The sequence below is a fragment of the Trachurus trachurus genome, assembly GCF_905171665.1.
Source record: "Trachurus trachurus genome assembly, chromosome: 4".
Taxonomy (NCBI): domain Eukaryota; kingdom Metazoa; phylum Chordata; class Actinopteri; order Carangiformes; family Carangidae; genus Trachurus; species Trachurus trachurus.
Genome location: NC_139898.1, coordinates 18,494,794 through 18,520,149, shown reverse-complemented (window position 1 = coordinate 18,520,149; position 25,356 = coordinate 18,494,794). Strand labels below are relative to the sequence as shown.

At 40.1% G+C, this 25,356-nt stretch overlaps 2 protein-coding genes across 3 annotated transcripts; both read left to right on the top strand.

Moving 5' to 3' along the window:
* Positions 1-394: 394 nt before the first annotated feature.
* zranb2 (zinc finger, RAN-binding domain containing 2) lies at positions 395-5,097 on the top strand. Of its 2 annotated transcripts, XM_083970414.1 has the most exons (10): positions 395-548; positions 1,256-1,308; positions 1,390-1,498; positions 1,668-1,750; positions 2,125-2,201; positions 2,326-2,475; positions 2,633-2,793; positions 3,292-3,351; positions 3,835-3,984; positions 4,208-5,097. In XM_083970414.1, the coding sequence occupies exons 1-10, from the start codon at positions 493-495 to the stop codon at positions 4,263-4,265; spliced, it is 957 nt and encodes a 318-aa protein (XP_083826540.1). In that variant the 5' UTR covers positions 395-492; the 3' UTR covers positions 4,266-5,097. The 2 variants fall into 2 exon arrangements, with proteins under 2 accessions (XP_083826540.1, XP_083826539.1); XM_083970413.1 differs by having other exon boundaries at positions 3,835-5,097.
* Positions 5,098-6,913: 1,816 nt separating this feature from the next.
* ptger3 (prostaglandin E receptor 3 (subtype EP3)) lies at positions 6,914-12,946 on the top strand. Its single transcript, XM_083970817.1, has 2 exons — positions 6,914-7,658; positions 8,271-12,946. Exons 1-2 carry the CDS (start codon positions 6,954-6,956, stop codon positions 8,577-8,579), a joined length of 1,014 nt encoding a protein of 337 aa, XP_083826943.1. The 5' UTR covers positions 6,914-6,953; the 3' UTR covers positions 8,580-12,946.
* The last annotated feature ends 12,410 nt before the right edge of the window (positions 12,947-25,356 follow it).

The following is a 25,356-nucleotide window of genomic DNA, read 5'->3' as shown; positions in this document are numbered from 1 at the left end:
TTCAAGATCAGATTTATAGCCAGGCCCTTATCTTGAAGCTTTACTGTGATATTTCCATTACCTTAATAATAGTAATAACCGTTATCTTTTCAATGAAAAGATACAGAAAATGACAGGACCATGTCTGATTATCACTATTACCTAGATTTTGGTCTTTGTCAATGTTGCATTCACCTGCTTTCGAGAATGTCGGTATATATTTATATAGCTATAACTAAATTTGTTTACATTGTCCAGGCTGTGATACATGAATTCTTACATTTTCAGTTTTGATGATCAAACCGACACTTGTTATCCCAGTGGATTATCTGACGTTTCACGGAGTACAGTATGTCACCCTCCACATCACGATCGGAGGGAAAGTGAGCGACCGGGTTTTCACCGAGGGGCCATGAACGCAGCAGCGGAGGGAGGCGGTGTAGCCGAGCCGAGCCACCGAGCAGCAGCACACCCTGGCAGGCAGCGAGCCGCTCAGTGTGAACGGGCACAAACATGTCAGGGAAGAGTTTTCGAGTCAGCGACGGGGACTGGATTTGTCCCGATAAAAAGTAAGTGCCCCTCACGTAAAGAGTAAAGTCGCTTTTTACGTACCAGATGGTCAGATTAACCCGGACAAGTCTGTTTAATTAGCCGGTGGTGCTAACAGGCAAACATTTAGTTAGCTTCGGCCTCCTAGCATCTGGTTCATGCTAACGTTGACTTGCAAAGTAAACTAGCTAACGTTTACTTTACTTTTCATCTCTTTAGCTACACAGCCAGCAAAAATAAACACCATATGTCACTTATGCATTTACATCTGGGATCTGATTTGGATTTGTTTGGGGTGGGGGTCAAGGAGTCTGAATGTTGTCGGTGTGCGCAGACTTTCAAGATAGCACGGCTAGCTGTCGCTGTCTTGTGTGGGCTGCTGGGGTGAGAGTCTCCACTTACTATTGTGGGTGGTGTTTACAATGTTGCAGCAGCCAAGTTGTCATGAGTGTTGCTTTCTGCGGCAGTCAGCAATATCATGTTGCCAACGATCTGCATTTAACCCGGGAGCAGATAGACAAGCCAGCTGCAGTGGTTAGTGCGCAGGCCTTTGACATAGCAGCGTGTACAATGAAAGACTGCTGCTAGCTAATGGTGTATGTGGAGCACATGAAAAAATAAATAAACCAACACAACTCTTATGGCGATTGCGCCCTTGAAGCACACTCATTTTAAGCTTTGGTGATTTAGTGCTAAGCTTAAACCTTTATTTATGTGCATTTTACAGGTGTGGAAATGTGAACTTTGCAAGAAGAACTAGTTGTAACAGATGTGGCAGGGGTGAGTTATTCTTCATGCAAATTATTATATCTGGCCGCATGCCTTTACATACATTAACGCTGTTTTGTGTCCTGTCCACAGAAAAGACCACCGAGGCAAAGATGATGAAAGCAGGAGGAACGGAGATTGGTAAAACTCTGGCTGAGAAGAGTAGAGGCCTCTTCAGCGCAAATGACTGGCAGTGCAAAACGTATGTGTGTGTATAACAAACACCAATTTAGGTTATGTGGGTTGTTATCTTTAAACACATCCTTGTTGTTGTTGTCAATGAGTGAATGCAGTGTCATTGCCACCAGTGTTTGTATAGGGGTCTGAAAAGTTACATAACAGCATTTTCTTTTTTCGTTCTTGTCATACAGATGTGGCAATGTGAACTGGGCTAGGCGGTCGGAGTGCAACATGTGTAACACACCCAAATATGCAAAGCTGGAAGAGAGAACAGGTAATTAAAAGTGTTGTCAAGTTAGAAGTTGTCAGTCAAGTTTCAGTCGACTAAAAGTCTGAGCATTTTAGTCTTATTTTAGTCAGAATAACCTATGACTATTTTAGTCTAGTTTTAGTCAATGATTTAAATCTATTTCTAGTAATGTAATTCTATTTAACCCATTCAATAAAGTATAATTACCTACAGTAGTATAGTATAGACAAAACCAATTTTTTCTTTTAGTCAAACCCATTTCACTATTCAGACATGGTTATCTTATCTTCTTATTATATTATTGTTACCTCATAGACTCAAGAAAACATCCATTCCAGACATGGAAGATGCTCTGCTCCACATTTTTATTGACTTGTTTTTTCCGCATCTGTCTGCAGGTTATGGCGGAGGTTTCAATGAAAGGGAAAATGTAGAATACATTGAGCGAGAGGAATCTGATGGTGAATATGATGAAGTGGGTACTGACTCAAACTGAATCATCAATTAAATGCAATGTTTGAATATTAAAACATTTCAGTCAAATAACCTGGTTACATATAATTTTAAATGATACAGAGTATCCCTTGTAAATTTTGCAGTTCGGTAGAAAAAAGAAAAAGTATCGTGGGAAGACCAGCAGCACATCTTCCTCAAAAGAAAGTGAAAAGAAAGAAGTGGTAAAAGATGAGGATGACGAGGAAGAAGAGGAAGAGGAAGAAGATGGCGACCTTTCCAAGTACAAACTAGATGTAAGAATAATGGCTGTAGCTGGAAATTTAAAGTAATCATAAAACATTGTAATTCAAAATAATATAATATATATTGGGTATTAGGTATCGTTAAAAAAGCACTATATGCAAGGCATTATTATTATTATTATTATTAATTTTAATATTATTATTATAGGATGACGAAGATGAGGATGATGATGGAGACCTGTCAAAGTACGACCTGGATGCTAGTGACGAAGAGGACAAGCCAGCCAAGAAAAAGGGCAGCCGCTCGGGATCGTCCCGCTCCCGCTCATCCTCGCGCTCCTCCAGCTCCAGTTCACGGTCGAGGTCCAGGTAAAAGGGTACAGGTCAAGGGTAACTCCGGGCAAAATGTCAGTATCAGCTCAATCTTCCTTCTGATTTACTGATCAACCATCCATCAAATGTCCTGTTCTGCTGATTTGTTGTTTCCCTCTTCTTGACCCCTCCCCCTCTGTGCTGAGAGACAGTGGTGTGTAGATGGAATGATACCTCGTGATTATATCTTTTGTGCTGGGTTTTTAAATGTCCATGAGTTGAGATGGAAGGAATGCATTGTTTATGCTACAGCCAATCAATCAAAAAGAAGCTCACCGAGGCTTCCTTTTGCAATTGTTGTCCATTGATTCACATGCTTCAGTCTTAATGGTATTATCGACTATATGTTTTAGTTATCTTTCTGTTTCTCCAGACGGTAAAGCGAGGTTTATATAGCGCAGTTAACTGTTTTGTCTGCGTGTTGTCACATAAACCACATATGTAGCAATCATTTTGTTTGGAAAATATTGGAAAGGTTCTGTTTTTGTCTTTCAGGTCCCGCTCTAGAAGCTCATCCAGTTCCAGATCTGGATCTCGCTCGAGGTCCCACTCCAGGTGAATGAGGTGACATGCACTCTCTCCCTTTAGAGAGTGTATGTATGGGGCTGTAAGCTCCACAACAGTCCAACTCACTAGTTATTGCCTATCCCACTCTTGATTCCCTTTTCGTAATCTGCCGTTAGTCATTTTGGTTTTGAGGCAAACTCATCAACAGCTATGATGGGTTTTAATCGGTTCCACGTAGATTTGTTGCAATTAGGCCGAGTTAAAGCAAAACCGAGTCTTAAATTTAGTTTCAATGTTACCAAAGTATCAGGGGTCTTCATCAAGCATCTCTCAGCAGTGGACTTGGCTTGGCCTGCTTGGTTAATGTCACCATATTCATTAGAAGCTTGATATTCTTGTTAGTTCAGTGAGCGTTACAGCGATTGTCCAGATGCGAGTGCTCTTATTCAGAGAAGCTTGATAAATACCCATCCTGGTGAAGCTCTTGCTTGGACCTTACTGACCTCAGTGCTTGGTTTATTCCTCCAAAAGATCCAGCTCCAGGTCTGGAAAGGGCTCCTCTCCCCGGAAGAGGTCCCGCTCACCCTCCTCCTCACCTGAGAGGAGACAGAAGCGCAGTCGCTCCAGGTCCTCATCTGGAGGGAGAAAACGGAGGCGCTCTAGATCACGTTCGTCCGAAAGGTTTGGGTTTCTGTGGAATACCACAATGGCACTGATTATTATTAGTTTACTGTGGCCTCGCTGCTTGTGGGATTTCAGAATTACAAAAATAGGTTCACATTTTGCCCTATGTTTTTTTTCCTATATATATATCCTATGACCTTGTTATTGTGTGTGCATAAGTGAATGTTGATCTGCGTCTGCTGACCTTGCTCTTCTTCCCATGGTGTTTCTGTGATTTCAGGCGCCGTGGCCAGTCCTCTGGATCCTCCCATTCTGGCTCCAGTTCAAAAAAGAAATAACTTTATTACAGCCTTTCAAACAAGACAAGGAACCTTAGCACAAGTGCATGTTGTGTTGCAAGGAAAAAAAACCACATCCATTGAGTATGCTGTTCATTTTCACAGAACCTCCAAAAGTCTTATCTCTCTTAAGAGCGACAGTGTAACCTCTCTGCTGTTGCCTGTCATTACATGCTCCCTTTTAAAACCACATACACCCTTAATCTGTGACAAGTGTCTGTATCTGTAGCTGTCCAATAAACATATGTTTGGTCCGTAAAGAAAATTAGATATACTGTGAAGAGGCTGTATCCAATTTAAAAACCCATTCTGCTTAATGTCTTCAGGACAGTACTTTTTATTCTATTCAGCTGTGGGTAAAATGATTTGTGAGTAATTTTTGGCCCTAGCAAGTATCTAAAATTGTGTCTTAAAAGTCTGTTCTTTTGGGTTTTTCTTTCTTTTCTTTATTTTTTTTTTATAAATGCAGTCTTCAGCACCAACTTAAAATCAGATTTGTAGCAACAAATTTTCACCTGTTTCTGGTAAATATATATTTTTGTTTTATGTTTTCAAGGTAAGTATTTTACTTTTTGATATTGCTGACTATAGGTTCAACATTCTTGAGCGTATTTTTTTCTTTAAACGATTGTGGCCTAATATACCAGTCGGTTATTCCTCTTCATTCTTCACAACAAACTAATAACTTGAATTAATTATCAGATTTTTTGTGCTCAAGATTAATGCAACAGAAACCGTTGACAAACACATGTCCCAATTTATAGTAGAATGTGGCAATACAGTCTTTTTAATGGTCAAACAACAAATGTACACGTGTAAATAAAATCCTCTCAACATACATCTTTGTAATTATTTGTGTTTGATTTTCATAAGGAAAGGTTTGTCTTCAGTGACCTGGTATGTTGTGCACTGCTCTGGTTGCTCAGTGAAGAGTACAGTTTTGGCAAAAATAATATTTGAGATCAGTCTGTGAACTGGACACTGAAGAAGATATGAACGAAAAGAGCAGGATTACAGTGGATGTTCCCTAACTGCAACTAAGTTTTTCACAGTCAGCCATTAGGTGTTCTGTTAATAGTCTATTACAGTAGTGAACAAGCTACTGTTTGCTGCTTTTTAAATTAAACTATAATATTTTAGTACTACACTTTTGAAATGTTACCTGACCTCTTTCCCTTTTTGTTGCACTTTTTGCTAAAGGTGTAAATTCTCTAGTGAAATCCCTAATAATGTTAAATTGCGTCAAATCCAAAAAAGTAGCCTCCTATAGCCAATTTGAAAAAGCAAAATCCATTTTCTCCTTATCTAGACGATCAGCTTTACATACACTTGTCAGATCTGATACTTTCTTCTTTAGTGAAGGGTGAAGTGACAACTGGGCCTATATTTACGACTCCTTTGGGTTATTACTAAAACCTTGGATGGTATTTCTGTGATTTCTCATTAAAAAACAACAACAAATAGGCTACTCATCTAATTTCCCATCTAAATGACAGTAAATGGCTATGCATGGCCCAATTATGTCTATCCTGACCTCCAATATGTGAATATACTGTATATTGCAGGCCTGCAGGAGCTACAATTGAATAAGGGCTCAGTTCTCCACATACTGTTGTTATTCTTACTCTGGTCAACAGGTGGCACTTGTTGCTGCTCTTGATAGGTCTATACAGTATGTGCTGTTGGGCAGAGGGGAAGCTGAATTTGACTGAACACAAGACAAATAGATAAATGGTGTGGCACAAGAGTGAGGTTCAAGATAAGACACTGCATTCAAATAGGGCAAAAGTAATACAGCAACTTTTTTGTTCAATTTACTTATGTCACTTGTCTGTGTTGGTAGCCTATATAAAATATATTTTAAGTGACATTTTGTAAGAAAATTATAGGCTACTAATTCATAGAGTGTACTGAATACACAAACTCAAAACGCCTTAAGATGTGAAGTTCATAATCCTTAGCAAGCCTAAGCCCTACATGAGAATGGCTTAAGTGTTTTTAGGCTAGAAAGGTGATAATATCTAAATAACTTCATCTCCTTACATAAATACTCCCTTCTTATGGTAACCGAATGGAAGTCGCCCAATGATTTGATACATCCTTTTATGTAATGCTAAAGGACCGTGTGTCTATTTCCTCCCCCTTAACAGACAAAGATAAGGTTAAGATATTTTTTCCTATCATGTGAGCTAAGTCAGACTGTGTTCACCTGAAGATTTAATGATTATCTCTTTCATCATAACAATGACTCTGAAGCAGGTGCGTCTGAGATCTTTTTCCATTCATTTAAAGTGCCATAACCTACTTGCAAGTGGGAAGTATAAGGTCATCTTAAGGCAGACACCCTAAAAGGGTTTATGGTATACTGAATATATCTAAACATTATATGTAGGCCAAACCAGACGTCTGCTTCCTCTTGGCGCTTTGCTAAGTAGTCCCGCCTCCAGCGCGTAAAGGTCCACACACGCTTTTACGCACCGCATTCAGTTGGAGGACTTTGGAGTGTAAGAGGATGCTGGACACTCACATGGCTTTCTCGTCGTATATAGGGTTACCATCACCGAAAGGATGACTACGGACATTTGTGTTTGTTCTTCAGAGATGCTGCTCCATAACATCTCCAAGACGATACGCGACGACAATGTCACCAAGAATTCCAGATCTGTATCCGTTGGTATCCCCATAACCATGATGATCACCGGGATGGTGGGCAACTCTTTAGCTCTCATCCTGGTGTATATCTCTTACAGAAAGAAGGAAAACAAACGGAAAAAGTCATTTTTGCTTTGTATTGGATCGCTGGCTATGGCTGACTTGTTTGGACAGCTTTTGACAAGTCCTATAGTAATATCAGTTTACTTAGCCGGTAAGAAATGGGAGAGCATCGACTCATCGGGCGCACTGTGCGCTTTTTTCGGTGTGTGCATGACAACATTTGGCTTGAGCGCGCTCTTCTTGGCCAGTGCCATGGCAGTTGAAAGGGCCCTGGCAATAACAAATCCCCACTGGTACTCCAACCACATGAAGACGAGTGTGACAAAGCAGACTTTGGCTGTCATACTTTTTCTTGTGTTGCTCTTTGCCCTGCTGCCCGTTGCAGGAGTCGGGGAATACAAAAAACAGTGGCCGGGCACATGGTGCTTTATCGGCATGGGGGACACAGAAGTCCCGGGCAGTACGTTTTTCTCCATCACTTTCGCCGTTCTTGGGATTTTCTCTCTGCTAATAACAGTTACCTGCAATGTTGTGACGATCCGGGGCTTGATTATCCGGTGTAAAACAAGGTCTGGCACGTCTCAGTCGTCAAAGCAGTGGGAGCGACTCACCACAGAGACCGTCATTCAACTGCTGGGGATCATGTGCGTCCTGCTTGTGTGCTGGTCTCCTCTGCTGGTATGTACTGCAGTACTTTTCCAACATGCACTCAACCTGTACTTCCTGCCCTAATTTATCTTGTAGGCATGTAAATCACTCTTCACTCCCGCTTCCTAAACACACAAACATACAGTACACCCCAGTTCCAAGTAAAACAAATGCTGTCCTGTTTCCTTTGAAATGCTGCTGTCATTTGCCATTAAGGAGCAATCCACTTAGCCGAGTCCTGTTTGCGGGTCTGCTCAGTGTGCTATGAGGTCATGCATTGTCAGTCACATATTTAATAGTCCCAGCTAAGATATTAATAGAAGCCACAGCTCTGTGGTAGCAGTGATAGCAGAGTGTGAGTACTTAGAGTGTCAACATTATGTTTCTCTCCTAGTTGTTTGATACATTAGATGCTTATTGTTTTGGGATTAGTCATTTTGAATATTGAATATAAAAGAGACTGTTCACAAAGTCAAAAATGATTATCTAAGAGTGTATATAACAGAAATTAGACCTTTGGGCACTTTTAAAGGTTACATTTCACTAAATAACACTAAATCATTAATTCTCAGTAATATTTAAGTTACTTTGACTTTCAACATGCATCTGTTGGTTAGAACTTGTGCCTGCCTGTCCTTTCAGGTGCTGATGCTGAAGATGATCTTGACCAAGGTATCTTTCCAGTTGTTGTCCTGTCATCGCTCTGACCAGGATGAACGTTACAACTGTTACTCCTATCTGACAGCAGTCCGCATGGCGTCCTTCAACCAGATCCTGGACCCGTGGGTCTATCTGCTCCTCAGGGAGATCCTCCTCCGTAAGGTCTGCATTGTGGCTAACGCTGTCTCTAACTGCTCGTTAGAGGATCGTAAGGAGGCCCAGACAGCATTGGATGCTCTAAACAAGCAGAACCAAGAAAGCAACAACCTTCATAAACCACAAAGTGGCTAAGCTAACCTTGACAGGAATCCCTTTCTTGTGGCCGAGAGCCCACAACCAGACAGATGTGAAAGCGGATGCAGTATTGTCTTGGATGTGTTGTTTAAAAAAAAGAAAAGAAATGCATTTCTCAACACAGAAGGACATTGTGCATTGGGAGACCAGAGTAGTCTCTGTTGCAGTGTTAATGAGAACCAGCCAGCTCTGCTCTGGGTGCATTTGTTTTGCTTTAAACACATTCCATTCAAAGTCACCTAACCAGCATGTTGTACGCATGACCGTGTCGCCTCTTGCATTTGGCTGTGGCTGCCAAGAATTCTCTTATTGCCAGTTTTTTTTTTCTTGTTTTAATAACATCTCCCAGACCCAGTCATTGAAAATGGGTGTCTCTAAACAGACTTATATGGAAGTGGTGCATCTCATGCTCTCTTTTTAGTTTCTTATCTGAGTCACTGCTTTCAACTTCAACTTGAAGCCATAAGCCAAATAAAGGACAAGTGGTTTTTGTGAATGTCTACAATTAAAAAAAGAAGAAGAAATTGCTGTTTAAATGGCTTACATTAACTTAAGAATAGCTTTGGAATATCTTACATGAAATGTAACCACTTTGTTTTAAAATGACCTTTGGTCATTTAGAAGAAAAATCTTCAACTGGAGCCATTTGTTGATTGTAATTGAGTAATTAAGTATTTATTAGTGTGCTATAATAATAATATGAAGTCAGTTGTTACCGAGCTGAATGCAGATGATGGTACCTTCTGGGTACTGAATCAGTTGTTGTAAATTTTATAATACACTGTGCATGGTGTTGCTCAGTTAGCAGCCACTGACTATGAAATGTGAAGCTTTTAGTTTGTTGCCATTCCCCCGCTGAATATGAATGCACTAAATTGTAGCTGTGTAATTATTTTCTCAGCAATTTTCTCGTCAAAGTAACTTCAAGGCCACTCTTAATGAGTGGCAAAGTGTGTGTGGGGAAAGCAGCATAGGTTTGTGGTGTTTAACATTTTGAGACCGCATATGGCAGATGGTCAAAGTGTCATTGAGCAATTCCTGCCAGTTTGACACATTCAGTAGGGACCTAATTTCACCAGCTGGTAGTCTTGAGTATTTTAAACATTTTAACAGGTTATTCATTGAAACTCAACAATGAAACTGTATCGCTTACCCATTGGTTGAATATTAGGTTTTCCAGTAAAGATGATCAAAATGCAAACACTGTTTAAACTAAGTAGACTGTCCAAATTGCATACAGCCAAATCTGTTTTGCAGAAGAAAAAAAATCTATATAAGTGCAGGTTTGGCAGGAGTTACATCAATACAAGTGGAGAGAGGGGCTACTCTTTGGACATAAGGCTGATTAGCAGAAAAATAGATGGAATACTGAAGGGCATGTCCAGACTTTAAAAGATGGGGGAAAAAAAGCTATTTTTGGCTGCTGTTACTTCACAACTATGTAAAGCTTTCGGCAGAGTAAGGTGGTCACATAAAATGATTCTGAGAGTGCACAGGGCAACTGCAGGTACAATATGTCTTTAACTAGCCATATAAGTCAAGTCCACACTTTTAAATGAATAGCGATTGCATTAGACGTTGTTAAATAATGAATGTGTCCATAATTTTTCTCCTTCTCTGCCAAACTGTGTACCTGTAGCGCTGATGCTACCTCTAAGTAGAAGTAAAGATTAATGTCCTTTAATGTGTGCAGTGCAATTTCTCAGAGGACTCAGATGAAGTAAAGGTACTTCTTAATGAGTTGGTTTTGTCCCAACTGACTAAATAAAATAAAGTGTACCGTTGGAGGGACACTGCAATCCATTCCTTTTACTGTGGTGTCGTTACAATCTTTAATTTGGCTTCTTTGTCTTGTTGTATGATTATGTTGTAATTGTGTTCACAAAGATTGGTTAAACTCAACAGCAGGTTAGTCTGACAGGCACTCTTGCCTGTACCCTTCAAAATGTGAGAATTCACACAATCTGAGTGATAATGACCCTACAGGAAATTGTTTTCTGCAAATGTCATGAGCATGTTCTGTTTCCATGTGTCTGCCAACAGAGAGGGGAGTTTATCTTGTATTGATTGTGAAGCCGGTCTGCCTTAGTAGCCCACTCAAAGGATTACAATGATAAGCATGTGAAAACAAAATCATAGAAAGAAAATTTACAGTACATAGTATATCAGTTGCCAAAAAACCAGTTATTTGTCTGTATTAATGATTGTTCTGGATTTTGTTGTCAGCTATGAATGTGCAGAGACATGCAGTACTTTTCTTGTGAATATGTATTCCTCCACACATAATCCGTTTCATTAACATCTAAGTGCTATCACACTGACATGAGGGGCGTTCATTTTAATGAATTCTCCACTAATTGAGCTAGTGATGCTGCATTCAGAGCGTTTATTCAAGAAATATGTTCTTGTTGTGCTGCAGTTAACACTCTATACACCTCAACAGTAACATTGGGGGTTTAATTCATGCATTTAAAACAAAGACTACATTCATTTACAAATTGCTCTGGGATATGTCGGGTTTACGATGGACTCAGTCAGCCTTCGCTTGAATCTGCGTCATGTAATTATCTCAGTTCTCTGCCCAGGAGAGTCTGGAGCTTCCTGCTCCTCAGCAGAGGAACAGTAGTTGCACAAAATAATATCCCCTTATAGCTAGTTGGCTCTATATGTGGTTGTGAATTTTCCAGGGTGTTACATACCACCCAAGTCCCACAGTGGAAAGGAACATGGCGGAATGATGATTAATTCACTCTAAATAGACAACATGATGTATTTCAACCCCTCTTAATGGATTCAGGAAAAGCATACACAGTGTTTGCAGACAGGGCCTTCTATGATTCTGCAGTGTTGTTTACTCTTATGGAATATAAATGTTACATTAGTTAAAAATACTTGCAAACTGCCGTTTACTGATCCACAAAGTGTAATCTTGAAAGACAATAATTAATGTCTGGCTTCATAAAGAAATAATGTTGCATAATGATGTTTAACTTACATATGAGAGGGGACACAACAGATGCTATCCGAGCTTTGATTGTGAGGACTGTCAAGATTGGTTTGCTCCCATGTTTAAATGGTGTTCATCTGTGTACGGAACAGGCCATTTCAGCAGGCAATTACACACCAGAGTCCTGCACCAGCACTGAAGGGAGAGTACAATTACATAATGATTAAAAAAAGAAAAAAAAGAGAGAAAGGCTTTATGAGGCCCGGAGAATCTGCTGTTTCCAGCTGGCTCCATCTCACTCACTCAAGGCACTAATGCATGGAAGTGATTTACCGGTTGTCTCATGAGCTGAAGAGTCACTTAATGTCTGAGATGAGATTGTTTCTGGCAAAAATGTTTGATTGTGTTATATTTTTTGCATTTGTGCCCAATTTTTAAACATATGTGTTTTCCAAATGCTAAAAAAAAGGCTTATTCTTTTCAGAATCTCTGAGCCCATAGACTTTCAGTTTTTTTTATATGAATGAAAATCTCATGACAGATAAAGTCACATTCCGTCAAAGACAGATAATAACAGTTTTCACAAAAGGGTAGGTGCAATGACCTGTTGCTTGTCCTTTTTAAGTGGTAGAGATAACTGGATTAGATCTTTTTAGTTTCTTGTCTCTGTTTTATCAAGTAATCACAGACTGGCCCAGCAAGTAGTTCGCTGATAGGGTACATGATAATTTTTTGTTGCCAATCTGAAACTACCATTAAGCAGAGTTTCTTCAGTCTTGTAACAGTTTATTGTTCGTTTGTTTCGAAGGTTATTTCCAGATTTACATACAATAAAGGGAAAACATGTTAGAAATGAAGAGTAAAAAGGGAAGTAGTACCAGGTACAATAAGCAAAGTGTTGCTCAAGCCAGTTTAAAGAGCATATGATGGTGTCACATGTGCAGATGGAAACAGGTTTGGGCCACCAGCCAAGGCTCCGCTGATGAATGTAAATAAATGCTGGATGTCTACCAGACGTCCATCTTCTTATCTTTTGTTCACATTATGCCTCTGCATTTGAATGTCAAACAAGAACTCTGTGCACTCTGACTGAAGTTTCTGCCAACTCTGAACTCTGAGACCCAATTCTCAGATGAGGGCTATCTTTGCGCTTTCACGCACCTGCTGTTTGTGCTCTTCTTCTGTGTGCTGGGGAGGAATGTATTTTTTTCCCCCTGAGATATTTTGATTTATCTGTCATAGATAGGATTATGTAACATGTCGCTGTGATGGAAGAAGAAATATCTACCTACGGTTCTAAGTGTCCTTTTGGTACTTTATGTCTCTGTCCTCAACTTGACTTTCAGTTCAATATGCGATGCACTTTTGATTGTTTTTGTTGCAGTGTTTTTGGCTTATGTGATGGTGTAATATTCTATTAAAGGACATGAACAGATTTTTAAAATATGTGTTGGGCTTTTGTGGCTGCTGAAGCATGTTTTTTTTTATCAAATATTTATACATCTTCACTATCATACTAATTAATAACTGATGGAGGAGTGGTGTACAGCTTTTTTGTTGTCTCCTGAGTGAACTCTGGTTAGATTGAGCCAAACAATATAAAAACGAGGAATACGGATGTGTGGGTGCTTATAGTGGTCTAAAACTCATACCACTAAACCCCAAGTCTCATATTTGTCTGGAGAGGGACATTTTCAAAGTCACACTCCACTTGTGCAATAAAGACAAAAATATATATATTAAAATAAAATAATAATACATTATAACATACATATATACATGTATGTACATATATTCAGTTTTTTATATTTTCAAAAATCTCATGTGTAAAAAGAAAATCATCAAAACTGAAAAAGAAAAAAATTATAATACGCTGAGTCTTGTCTGCATTGTCTTGACATTTGAGAATAATAATTTAGCTGAGAATGCTGTTGTTGATTGTTGTTCACTGGTGAACTGTCTAAACACTGCTGTGGTATGCTGCTGGCTATTGCAAAGCATGTGTACGCTCCTATTGTTTGTTGACTTTGTGCAGTGTCTTTCCAATTGGCCAATAAATGGAACAATGTGCTATGCTCAGATACATCATTTCACACAGATTTTGTGAGGACATGTGATGCATGAGCTGCCTTCAATATTGCATTGTTATTTTCCTTAAAATATTCGTATTTGTTTCTAATCATAAATAAGCTGTTTGGGTCATCAGGGGGAGCACAACAAAAACATACAGTAGCGTATGTGATGTCATCAAAATACTAACAGACCCTCAAAAACCAAGTCTTCAAGGCCCAAAATGTGCAAAACCTTCTTTGCAAAATAACATCTTATTTTGGCCTTTTATATCCCTTACACACCTCAGCATTAGTTTTACAGTGAAAACTGAAATGTCCTTTCAAATGATACCAAATTATAAAGCTTATGGCAGTAGTAAGTTTGTTATCCTTCTCTTGAATGTCAAAACCACTAATTAGGATAAAAAGAGACTCTAACTGTATTTTGCTGTCAGTAGCCTTGACTCCAGTACAGTTGTAGAGAATTAAAGGTCATTTGAAGATATCAAATAATAAGATATAATAGTCTATATAGACTGCAGCCACATAATACAGCCATTAATTATACGCAGCCCAGAGTAATAAAATGTTTCATCTGCTCAGCATACAGTACTAAACCAAGTCTCAGCATCTGTGGGTAAACTTAGATAACATTGAAGATTTAAGGATGTATTTAAAAAATTAAAAATTGGGAGTGCTTGTCCAATGTACCCTCCATAAATAACAGGTAGAGACCTTTCCACTGCTTTCAAGATGACATCTGTGACTGATTCTGGGGCTTTAATTCAATAAGTCATGAATTGTGCAAATCACCTGGCTCCATCTCTGGGCTCTCTGCACATTGTAGTCATTTTACTGCTGAGTCAGGGCACTGTCGATATCTGATGAATTCTAGTGGGCCCATTAAAGTCTTTATATTGCTATTATTCATCACTGTTAAGCCCAATAGACTGAGGGTGTGTTTTTTATGCTGAAAACATCTCTACGTTTTGATATATATATACAATGAAGTTATTATCAAATTTCTCTCATATTGGTGTTGATATGAGACATAAAACTTACTTAACAAACATTGAAAGCAACAACATGAAAACCATAATTGTGGTCCCCATGTTGTCGACAAGTATTACATAATCATTACCCATGACTAATACGTGTTTTAAAGAGAAGCAACTTAGTGGCAAAACATGTGGTGGGGTGGCGAGGTAGCACTATTCCTGTGATTTATTAAGTGCAGCTGAGTTCAGTTCTCAGCAGTAGCACACACACACACAGCTGCAGTTTTATCTTCACCTACAGGGTAAGTGGTTAAATAGAAATATATTGTTAAAAGGTGAATCACACTTCTCACTTACTTTTTTATTGTTTGGACTGTGGTCTTGAAGGATGTTGTTGGTAGACCTACTACTGCTATTGTTTTCTTAATGGTTTCCTTCCATTGACCATTATGCAAACAGAGATAAATGTCTGTTTACTCTAAATGACATAATTGCTCCTCCAGGGCCTCTCACGGAGGAGCAGAGGCATGACTTTAACCAAATTAATCATGCCGATGATGGATGCTTCTACTTTACCTTGCTTATGTTTTTAACATATGGGCTTTGAATGTATGTACAGTGTCCTTTTGTTCACAGACTGTATGCTGGAGTGGACACGGCCAGACAATGATGCTGTGCTTTTGTGCGGGGACAAAGTAACCTCAGGTCAGGTGAACAAGCCGAGTCAAAAGGTCACCTATACAGTATGAGGGCTGCATAGAGGATCCAGCAGCGTCCATGTCCCTAAACTCGATCACTCAAATTGCTGCGGAAAAGGTTTGGCAGAAAACCTCAGGCTATGAATGCATTATGGCCCCAGTCAAGGCAGGTTGGCATAGTTGTTGTTCCAGCTTCTGTGATGCTCTCACTGAATAACAATGATGATGAAATGGGAGGATATGTGAAGCTTGTTTGCCCATATCAAGAAAGCAGAGGTCTAGTTTCCAGTGGGAATGAAACTGAGCAAAAAAATGAACAGAAGTACCCGCAGGTGTTGCGGATCATTTCAGCAAATACAAATGACCCTGACCCTGTCTCGCTTTGATGTATAGACCACCTCATTAATATTCAGTGCTTCATTGCCATATTGTTTTCCACTCAATCTTTCACCTGATTTATGTTGATTAACACAGGGAGAAGTGTGGTCAGTCTTCACGTGAACCCTATCAGTTTCTACCCTGCAGTCTGTCACTGTTTCTCTCTGCCGTCCATACACAAACTAATGAAGCCATAAATCCATCCTCCCAAACCTTCTTAGCGATTCCCATCCTGCAAAAATGCTCAGTAATGATCAATAGTTCTCTCATGTTAGCAGTCAAATCTGCATCACCCTTAGCTCCAGTGATAATGAATTGTAAGAGTATACACTTTATACTGAGCATGTTAAACACAAGGGCAGGAAGTAGAGCAACGTGGAGAATGAGTTTAGCAATAAAGCTATAAAGTAAATATGTACCATTTACAATGAAGAGTCTTAGGTAACGAGAACAATGTTCAATATGTCAATATTTCATTAATGTTTATACAATCTGTGTATACAACAATAATCAGTGTTGGTGAGTGCACTCTGATATTGGAGAGGATTTTACTGCTTGAACATCTGGGGGTTTTGCCTCTGGCTCATATTGATCATACCGTGCAATATTAGGTACATCTGACTTCACATGCTCCTAGGTCTGAGAGCCATGTTTACACAATTATGCTGCTTCACTCCACAGCGTTTAGTTTGGTCTTAGACGTAACCCACGTAATAGTTAAAACTGTCTGTAAATCTTCCAACAACAAAAAAGCAAAGAAACTAATTTCCAATAATTGGAAACAAAGTGGGAGACTTAAATCAACAGATTGAAAAAGAGAAATAACAAATCCAGAATGCTGCAGAAACAGTTGATTGTTTTTGCCAGGTTGCTAGACAACATGATACATTTGGAAAAATAAATTGCATGATACAAACCTGGCCTGCATGGTGCATTGGGGAGACCTCATCAAAGCCTTGAATTACTTGGCAGGCCAATGCTCTGACTGATTAAAGCGCATTGTGTGCCTTTCTATGTCTGTTCTTGTGGCGGCACTGAAAACCTGTGCTAGATAAATAAACACCATAAAAAGTCATTTGGGTGTCAATAAAGTAGAGAATCAATAATAAAGCAAAAGAAAATATTGCTGTTATTGTATTTTACTATAAACAGAGGGTCACTAAAATGGTTGTAATACATTTCAGATTTTTTTTTTTTGTCTTACTCAGTGTTCAGGAAGGTAAACATTGAAGGGTAACCAGGATTATACCTCTGTAGCTTTGTGTGTGTGTTCATTCAGAGTTGCAAGGTTATGCTTGGAAGGCCTTGTTTGTCTTTTTTATTAGCTTATCCATAAAGGTTTTTATGACCTTGTGTCATTTAACATCAAGATAACAGTGACAACAAACAAACCTGGAATGAGGACATGCCTCACTCAGGATTTTGTTGATCCCTTCAGCGTTATTTATCTGCGTTGTGTCTACTGTAATAGAATTAATATAAACACGCACTCAGGAAACACAACAGGTAGACATAAACGCAAAGGCCCTGATCCGTTGCTATGGTGACACTATTTCTTGTTGATGCTGGCAACCCCTCTCTGCAAAGTAAAATCATCAGTAGTGTTGAATGTAATGTGAAAGCATGAACAGACAAAAATAAAGACTTACTGTGGCATTTAAAAATCAAATAAAAGAAAAACACAAAAGAAAATATGCTCAATCTGGCACAGGATGGATGTTTTAAATACTTACATTTTGGTAAATATTTTAGCAAATCCTGCTTCACGTCTATTGACCCCTTGCAGCTACGTCACAATTATCACGTGACGCGAGACGCGACGCCATGACGGACGGCAGAAAGTGCTTAGTGATAATGTATTGTCTATACAGACTGTATGGTGCTGTCCAACAATGTGGCTCGATCACTTCACATTACAGCCTCACAGCATTATCACTTATTTAAAATAGAATATCTACTCATCCGTTGCAATATTCTGTTATAATTAGTGATCATTCTCTGATTAAAGCCGGCTGAAAAATAAAAGAAAACAGGAAGCCGTCTTCGTTGTAATCGCCGCGATCCGACGGCAACTACGTTGTGACGGTGCTATGTTTAATACGAGCGTTAGCTGTTATTAGCCACAGCATGTAGCTCAGCTAGTTAGCTTCAACTGTGTTTACATCAACTATACACTGTAGATAAACAAACTTATAATGGCATCGATAACGTGTCTGTATATCTTCGCACTGGTCCTGTTGCTCATGTAACCCCGCTGCCAGTGGCCAGCCCCCGGTTCTTAGCTCTAGACCAGCAAGGAGTTGGTGCTTGGGACCAGTTTTAAGGACCAATAACCGGTTCTTAAGCGGTGGAAAAGCAAAGAACCGGTGCTAGTCAGGCTCTGGCTCCGAAGCAGCACTGGAACCAGCTCAGTGGAAAAGGAGGGGAAACCCTACAACCACGGTATGTCACAAAACTATAACGCGCCCATTGAATCAAATTGACGCTCACTGTTCTTTTGCCGTCCATCATGGCGTCCGTAGCTACCGCGAGTGGAACGTGACGTCACGTGCAAGGGGTCAATACAGTCACATGTGTTCCTCTCTACAAGTTGCCCAGTACAAACAGGCATTTCCCATTGAAAGCTGCTGTCCATTAGAGCAGCTGAAGATTTAGTAGATCAGTTAGAGGCGCCACTGTTCACTGGATGCATGTGGAAACTAGCTTTGAGCTAAATGGCAATGTCAGACTGCTAATGTGTTTACAGTAGGTTTGATGTATTACATGTTCACAATTTTTAGTATCATAATTTTTTTTTTTATTAGCTCTAATTGCAAAGTTCATGAGGGGAATGTAATTTTTCAGATATTAGGATCATAAATTAAAAGATTGAACAAATTATAATTTGTGACTTGATGATGGTGCTATAAGTCAGTCGTCCGGGGAACATGAATGTTGAATTGCTACTGACACATTTTGATCTTTACAGTTCTTCTTCAGGATATCTTATCCCTCCACCTAATTTGTACAGTTTTGTTATACTATTAATATTTTACATGATAATACTTTTTGGACCCACTGGTGGTTCTACTGGTACCAAGTAAGGAGTTTGATTCATCCTCTGTCCTCCATACAGATTTGAAGGAATCTCCATAAGTTGTTGAGACCAAAGTGGTGGACCAGCTGATAAACTGACACATCATAAACATACTGGGTATTGCAGCATGTAATAACATTCATGTCCATAGCCTACATGACAGCACACCTTGAGCTTCAGTGTGATTCACTGCTGTAGTTGACTCCTACTGTGTATTAATGACAAGCCTTTCAACAATCAGTCAATTATCTCTGAGTGATGCATGGATCCACTGTTTGTGGTCAATAGCCCTTATTGAACTGCATTTGCATTTTCATGATGGAGCAGTTATATAATGAGTGTTTCTACTTATTCTAGAACTGCTCCATCGTGTTCGAGGACCCGTAAAAGTTGAGCCCAGTGAACACACACAGTGCTATTCACACATGCTGGTGTGGTGAGTCCAATTCAGTAACAAAAAGAATGGAAACATCATAAAACGGTGTGGTAATAGCTTCCTGTTCATTATTACACTGAGATGCAGTAAAAGAAAGCAATACAACAGACTAATCACAAATGAATTTTATTTGAGCCAAATTCTCTACGGCAACATTGTAATGAAGATGGCATAATAGATGGATATCAGCCAAAGCTTCAATTATTTTGTCTGCTAGGTGAGATTCTTTAGCCATATGTGGTTCTCTCAACTCCCACAACCAAAGCATGCAATAAAATATGCTTCCATTTTTTTTCCATCTTCTGGGTCAGGTGTCTAAATTGGATCTCCAATAAATCATAAGAATTTATGAGCTTTGCATCCTCTAGTCTGCTTGGCGCTACCTGTGTAGCTACTAACAGCCCTATGTCTTTATAATGGCACTCCTCCCTGCATCCTCACTGTTTCCCTGTTTGCTTCCCTGCATGCCCCCAAGTCTCAGTTTTGGCCCATGTCTTTTCTTACCGCAGGACAAAAATAGAAACAAAGTGCTGGACAATGGTTCTTAAAATGGCAGATAAAACGCCCCCTGTGAGTGTTGCATTAAGCCCTATTACACACTGATTATTGCTACTGATGTATTCATGGGAAAGCATTTGTGTTGCAGCTGGTTGATACTTTATATATTTCATCCTGACAAGGCATCGTATTTCTAGTAAACTATGCTAAGGCCCCATCCACACGAAAACGCGGCTTCACTGAATCCGATCTTTTTCTTAATCGTTTTGAAAAAAATCTCCGTAAACACGGCATCATTTTCAGAAATATCTGCGTCCACACTGATCCAGTGAAAACGACCCAAAACGCTGTAGTACCTACATACTGCAGGCGTGTGTGTGGAGTGTGTGTGTCGCTGCAGCGCTGCTTGCCACACATAAACAGAGAAGAAGACGGGAAGTCCCCGCTGTAATTCAATAGAAGAAGAAGTCCCCCGCTGTATTCAAACTCAAACATGGATTAAATGTTGACAGGGAGTCGTGTCAGAGTAAATATTACGATCAGTGATGATTAAACAGCCGTGATTCAGCCGCAGCGTCTGAGCGACGCGACGTTAGTCGGCCGTTGTTATTGTTACGTGCATAGACTGTGCAGCTGCTGCTGCAGCGGTGTGTGTCTGTGTGTGTGTGTGTGTCTCAGGTTACAGGTAGAGCGGCGGGGGGCATCACATCATCGTTTCAGAAAAAGTCCGTATTGGCCGTCCAGACGGATACGCTGGGGCGGCGTTTTCAAATTTTCCCACTCTGGGACCCGTTTTCAAAAAATACCGTTTTCACCCCCTGAAAACGCCGGATCCGTGTGGACGCGAGGCCAATCCGATAAAGTATTTATCCGGATTCGAAAAAAACGGGTTCGTCTGGACGGGGCCTAAATCTTTGGGGCGGTGTTTAGCTCAATTGGTAGAGCACCCGCCCCATGTGTTGAGGCTATAGTCCTCACTGCAGGTGGCCGCGGTTCGAATCCCAGACGGCCCTATCCTGCGTGTCATTCCCCCCTTCTCTGCCTCCCATTTCCTGTCACACTCTAATAAAGAGGCATGAAAAGCCAAAAAATATACTTAAAAAAAAAAAACTATGCTAAATCTTGATCTACTGTAGGGGAGAGTGGGTTAAAGTGAGACACTTTTTACATTTGCTCCCCTCTAAGCGAGCTAAAATGATTTATCAGTAAAATTTACACATTTCCCATCAATTCAGGATGTTTCCTAGCAATGGAAATTATCAGAATGTATTCAGGATGAAGGACAGTGAATATATGATAGTTAAAAAAAAAGTGGTCTTGTGTCTCACTTTACCCAAGCTCAGGGGTAAACTGAGACAAACCAGAGAAATCACAAAAACTGATCCACTTACTTTTTCCACTCTGAAACTACCATAACAATACCTACATGTTGTAACAGTTAGAATCCTGACAGCTAACTTGACAACCACACTTCCCAGATCTAATGTCGGACTAGTAACAGAATCATGGGGATTGGTCAATTAAGCACTTTTGTTTTCTCAACACAAAGTGACTCAAGAACAAAATCAAATACAACACAAAATGTTTTAATTAACATTCAAATGACAGATAGAACCAGTGAGATAGTCTGGGGGTCAGATTGTAGGCCCCGACAATCGTGACCATTTCGATCAAAAGTCCTCTTTTATGTGGGGGTGGAATGTGACTAAAATTGAATGGTCCGGTGTGAACGCACCTTAACCAATATTAAGCGAGCTGACTGAAGAGCACATAGCATAACAAAGCAGTGTGGCTACAGATCATGCTTGATCACGCACGATTTCTGGCTTGGGGGACGAGATTCTAGTGTAAATCTTTGTGTGTGGTGTGCTCACAGTGTCTCACTCTTGGATTTATTATAATACATCCATGGTCTCACTTTACCCCGCAGCATTTGTCTCACTTTACCCCAACACCCCCATTTTAGAAAAAACGACCTCTCTTAGAAATTCAGGTAAATTTTCAGCCAGCATCATCACATGGTTGTATGTGTTGGTAGTTCATCATCATGTATCATTTAAGTTTTTCTACCTGAATCAATTTGCTTTGGCACAACAGTTGATTAAAGCAGAAGTAAGCGATATTTTTGTGTTAATATAAGTCCATGACGAGGGCGGGGGCTGCTAACTCCGTCGGCTGACAAGAAGTTATGGTGCGTTCAAGGCAACTCGTAACTCGTGGTTTTTCGACCTGTGAAGTCGTACCAGTTCGATCTGGTGCGAGTTCACGGGTCGGAAAAACACTAGTGGCCGTTATAGTGCACTTTCACAGGCATCAGGTCGGAGAAACGCGAGTTGTGGGTTGCCTGGAACGCTACAAAGTCAAGTCGTGACTTGAAGCTGTAACTTACGGTTTCAAAAGCCTGCCTGGAATGCAGCATTAGCCAAAACGACTGGATCGCTTACTTCTGCTTTAAGTTGACACCAAGAAAATTTACTTTTACATGCAAAAATCACATTTTTGTGAAAAAAACATGCTTTCCACAGCATCATGAGGTCCTCTCCTTCATGGCCATGGGGAAATGGAAGGGGCTTGAAAACATGACGGTCACATGACCATAAATGTGTTCCGTTTTCTAGATACAGGGGGTGTCTCACATTACCCGGTGTCTCACATTACCCCACTCTCCCCTACAATGTAATTTGCCACAACAGCTGTCATGTAAGTTGGAACTACAAAAGTTGCACAGAAGTTATTTGGCTACAAGATGTGTGACAAAAATATGAAAAGAAGAAGACAATATTTGTTTTATGAGTGCTCAGTGATATGGAATTTTTGGAGATCCTTTGTGTAATTTGGTTAATCTCCTTTGTGCATTTTTGTATTCACCACTGAATTCTACAAATTTACTGAAACTAATACTAATAAGAAGAAAGTAGAAAAATAAGAAATTGGTGCATATGATAGGCTACAGGTTTTTTCATACTTCTTTCTTCAATTCATAAAAATAGGGTACAATTTACAAACAAAGAAAACACCATGACCATGGTCATTCATACTGTTGCCAAAAATAAATAAAAATATGGGAGTGGATCATGGATGTATTATATTATCGTGGATGAATATTACATAGCTGGTTGGAAGTTTACAGGAAATTTGGTAGCCTAAGCAAACGATGAATGATTGAAACAGCGCCCCCTGCCCTGGATGTCCGTGCTCAGCAGGTGAGGCTACCTGGTTAGCATAGCATCAGCACCTGTTTGACAAACTCCGAGAGGCCCAGTGCACGCTGTAAAAACTGAAGTTAACACCTGTAGTGCACAGTGACTTGACAACAGCTTGACAACAACTGAGACCATAAACCGCCCGTACAGTAGCAACCGTCACCATGGAGTCAAGTTGCCTTGAGAACATAGAACGTAGCTAGCCAACAAGTAATGAGCTAACAGTTAAATACCAACGAATTCCTGCTGCGCTTGGTGGAAAACAAGACGTGTGGAGCTGAGCCTGGTTGATGAAGGAGACGTGGACACAGCCTAAGGATCTTTGGGGACTGGATACTCGGCCTCCTTGACAGACGAGGACTTCAGGTGAATTTAACTCCCTTGTCTCCCTTTTCCACGTCTCTGTGCTATTATGGTTAAGTTAGGCATATATGGTGGCTCAGAGGGCTCAAAGTAGCCCCGGCTTCCTCTGGGGGCTGGTGTCAGAAGGGAGCATTCTCCATAGACCCCCATGTTAAAATCGCCAACTTTAAATCCTCAATAAACATGATCAAAGCCTGGTGTCAGAACATTTTTTGGTCTCAATCGATAGTTTCTACCCCCGCACACTCTCTGAGGGGGGTGAATTTTTTTTAAACTCTACCGTTTTACTGTTATTAGGTTAAAACTCTGGCCAATTAGGGCGCGGAAACGTTGAGTGACAGGTCCGAGCAGCCCCATGGACAGCTGCTTCGAGACCAGTGGGCGGGTTCTCGGCCGGCCAATCCAACATGGCGCTGTTCAGGCCGCCATATTTGAGTCACAAAAACGACTCCCCAAAACCAACGGGTGACGTCACGGATGCTACGTCCATTCTTTTTACAGTCTATGATTGCAACTTCACAACACCAGCAAAGATACAAACGCTCTGCAAATCCATAAAAATGTCTTCAACAAATTGACAACACATACAGTAGTTAACAAATTTAGTCCTAGGGGGTGGGGTTACAGCAAGTACAACATGAGTCAAAATTATTAGCCTACATGTGCTTTTTAACTTCAAAAGTCACAATTTGGCATTCAACAACAAGTGCCAATCCAGGACAGGTGCATCAGTTTTGAGTGTCCCCTGGAAACACTCCTAAGTAGGTTCACAGCTATAGCCTAAATATTTAACAGAGCAAGCCATGTAGTCGTGTAGTATCTCAATGATTGGAAAGTAATAGTGGATCTAGGGTTGGTTGGTTCAATTTGCATTGTGCATTTTAATTCAAATTTTAATTCACATTTTAATTCAAATTTTTGTCGATAATGTTTTGTGTCGATAATGTTATTGTGTGATGCGACTGAATAAAGAATTTCAATCAAAAAAACAAAAAACAAAAATTGAATGAAAATCTGGCCAGCAGTTGTTGTTTGACAGCAAAACAGACCAACAGACTGAGATCACCACAAATCAATACATTACTTGGGTTGTGGCTAAATGCTCCTTGAAAAAAAAACATGAGTCTTGTAGGATGTGACACTGATGGAGTGTTAATACACCAGACACATAGTTAAATTGAAGCAGAATTAAGTAGGGCGGTCAGATCACAGAGCAGCTGATTTGTCGTCTGTGTTTTGTTCATTTTTGAAATGGAATATTGAAGGTTTCTTTTTCTTCTCAGTAGGCTAATGACAGTTGCGTTTGTTTTCCATAGCCAAATTGACAAGCCGGCATCTATAATTCAGTTTTCCTCAACATGTAATGGGTTTTCCAATATTACAGTATCACCAGAAAGAAAAACATCCCTACTGAGCCGGAATTGCAACAACACTATACTTTTTGTTTTCCCATAGGGGTTTTTAGTTAATTGATTTATTAGTAAATGACATTGGGGGTCAGTAAATGCATTTCTATTCTTCCTAAACTGGGTAGCCTGGGAGTAGCCTACGACAGCAGGATGTTCATTGAAAAAAAAAACAGCTGCTGCAAGAATAAAGGAAATGTCCTGGAAAACCCTGGAGCAGTGTTTGAGTTCAGGTAACGCAGTTAGAGGAACAATGGGGGGACTAAACTAAAGGAGCTAAATCAGGTTGAGAGACAGAAGCTAGAATTTTTCTCCAGTGATCATCCTGCCTGGTGCAGCAAATTATTTGAAATTGTGTGGAAATGATGTCACACTGGCTCTTACTGATTATCAACACCAGCAGGGTGCTAGTGTAAAATGACTCTTTTTTAAGAGAGAGGACTGTGGTGTGAAGACAATAAACAGATTCAGTCACAGGATTCATCAGCCTCAAAACCTCATAAAATGTCTCTCTTGGAAAACCTGTGAGCTGAAACATACGGATCTTGCCTCTATTCAGTTACTTTCCTGCTGAAAAAATGATAAAGGGGAGGAAGGGAGCAGGGTCAGGTCTCAGTGGTGTGTAGGTGTTGTTGGAGGTCATTGCTTCTTTTCCATATTCAGTGATGTGATGGGTCTGGTCTGACTCGGGGCATGGTCCATGGTGTGTATGTGTGAGGA

What these genes read in the sequence shown, in the direction of transcription:
- zranb2 (XM_083970413.1), top strand. Translation starts at nt 493, where the DNA reads ATGTCAGGGAAGAGTTTTCGAGTCAGCGACGGGGACTGGATTTGTCCC. An exon ending in TGGATTTGTCCCGATAAAAA is followed by an intron (nt 549 to 1,255) that starts GTAAGTGCCCCT and finishes TGCATTTTACAG; the next exon opens with GTGTGGAAATGTGAACTTTG. An exon ending in CTGATGGTGAATATGATGAA is followed by an intron (nt 2,202 to 2,325) that starts GTGGGTACTGAC and finishes TAAATTTTGCAG; the next exon opens with TTCGGTAGAAAAAAGAAAAA.
- ptger3 (XM_083970817.1), top strand. Translation starts at nt 6,954, where the DNA reads ATGATGATCACCGGGATGGTGGGCAACTCTTTAGCTCTCATCCTGGTG. An exon ending in TGTGCTGGTCTCCTCTGCTG is followed by an intron (nt 7,659 to 8,270) that starts GTATGTACTGCA and finishes CTGTCCTTTCAG; the next exon opens with GTGCTGATGCTGAAGATGAT.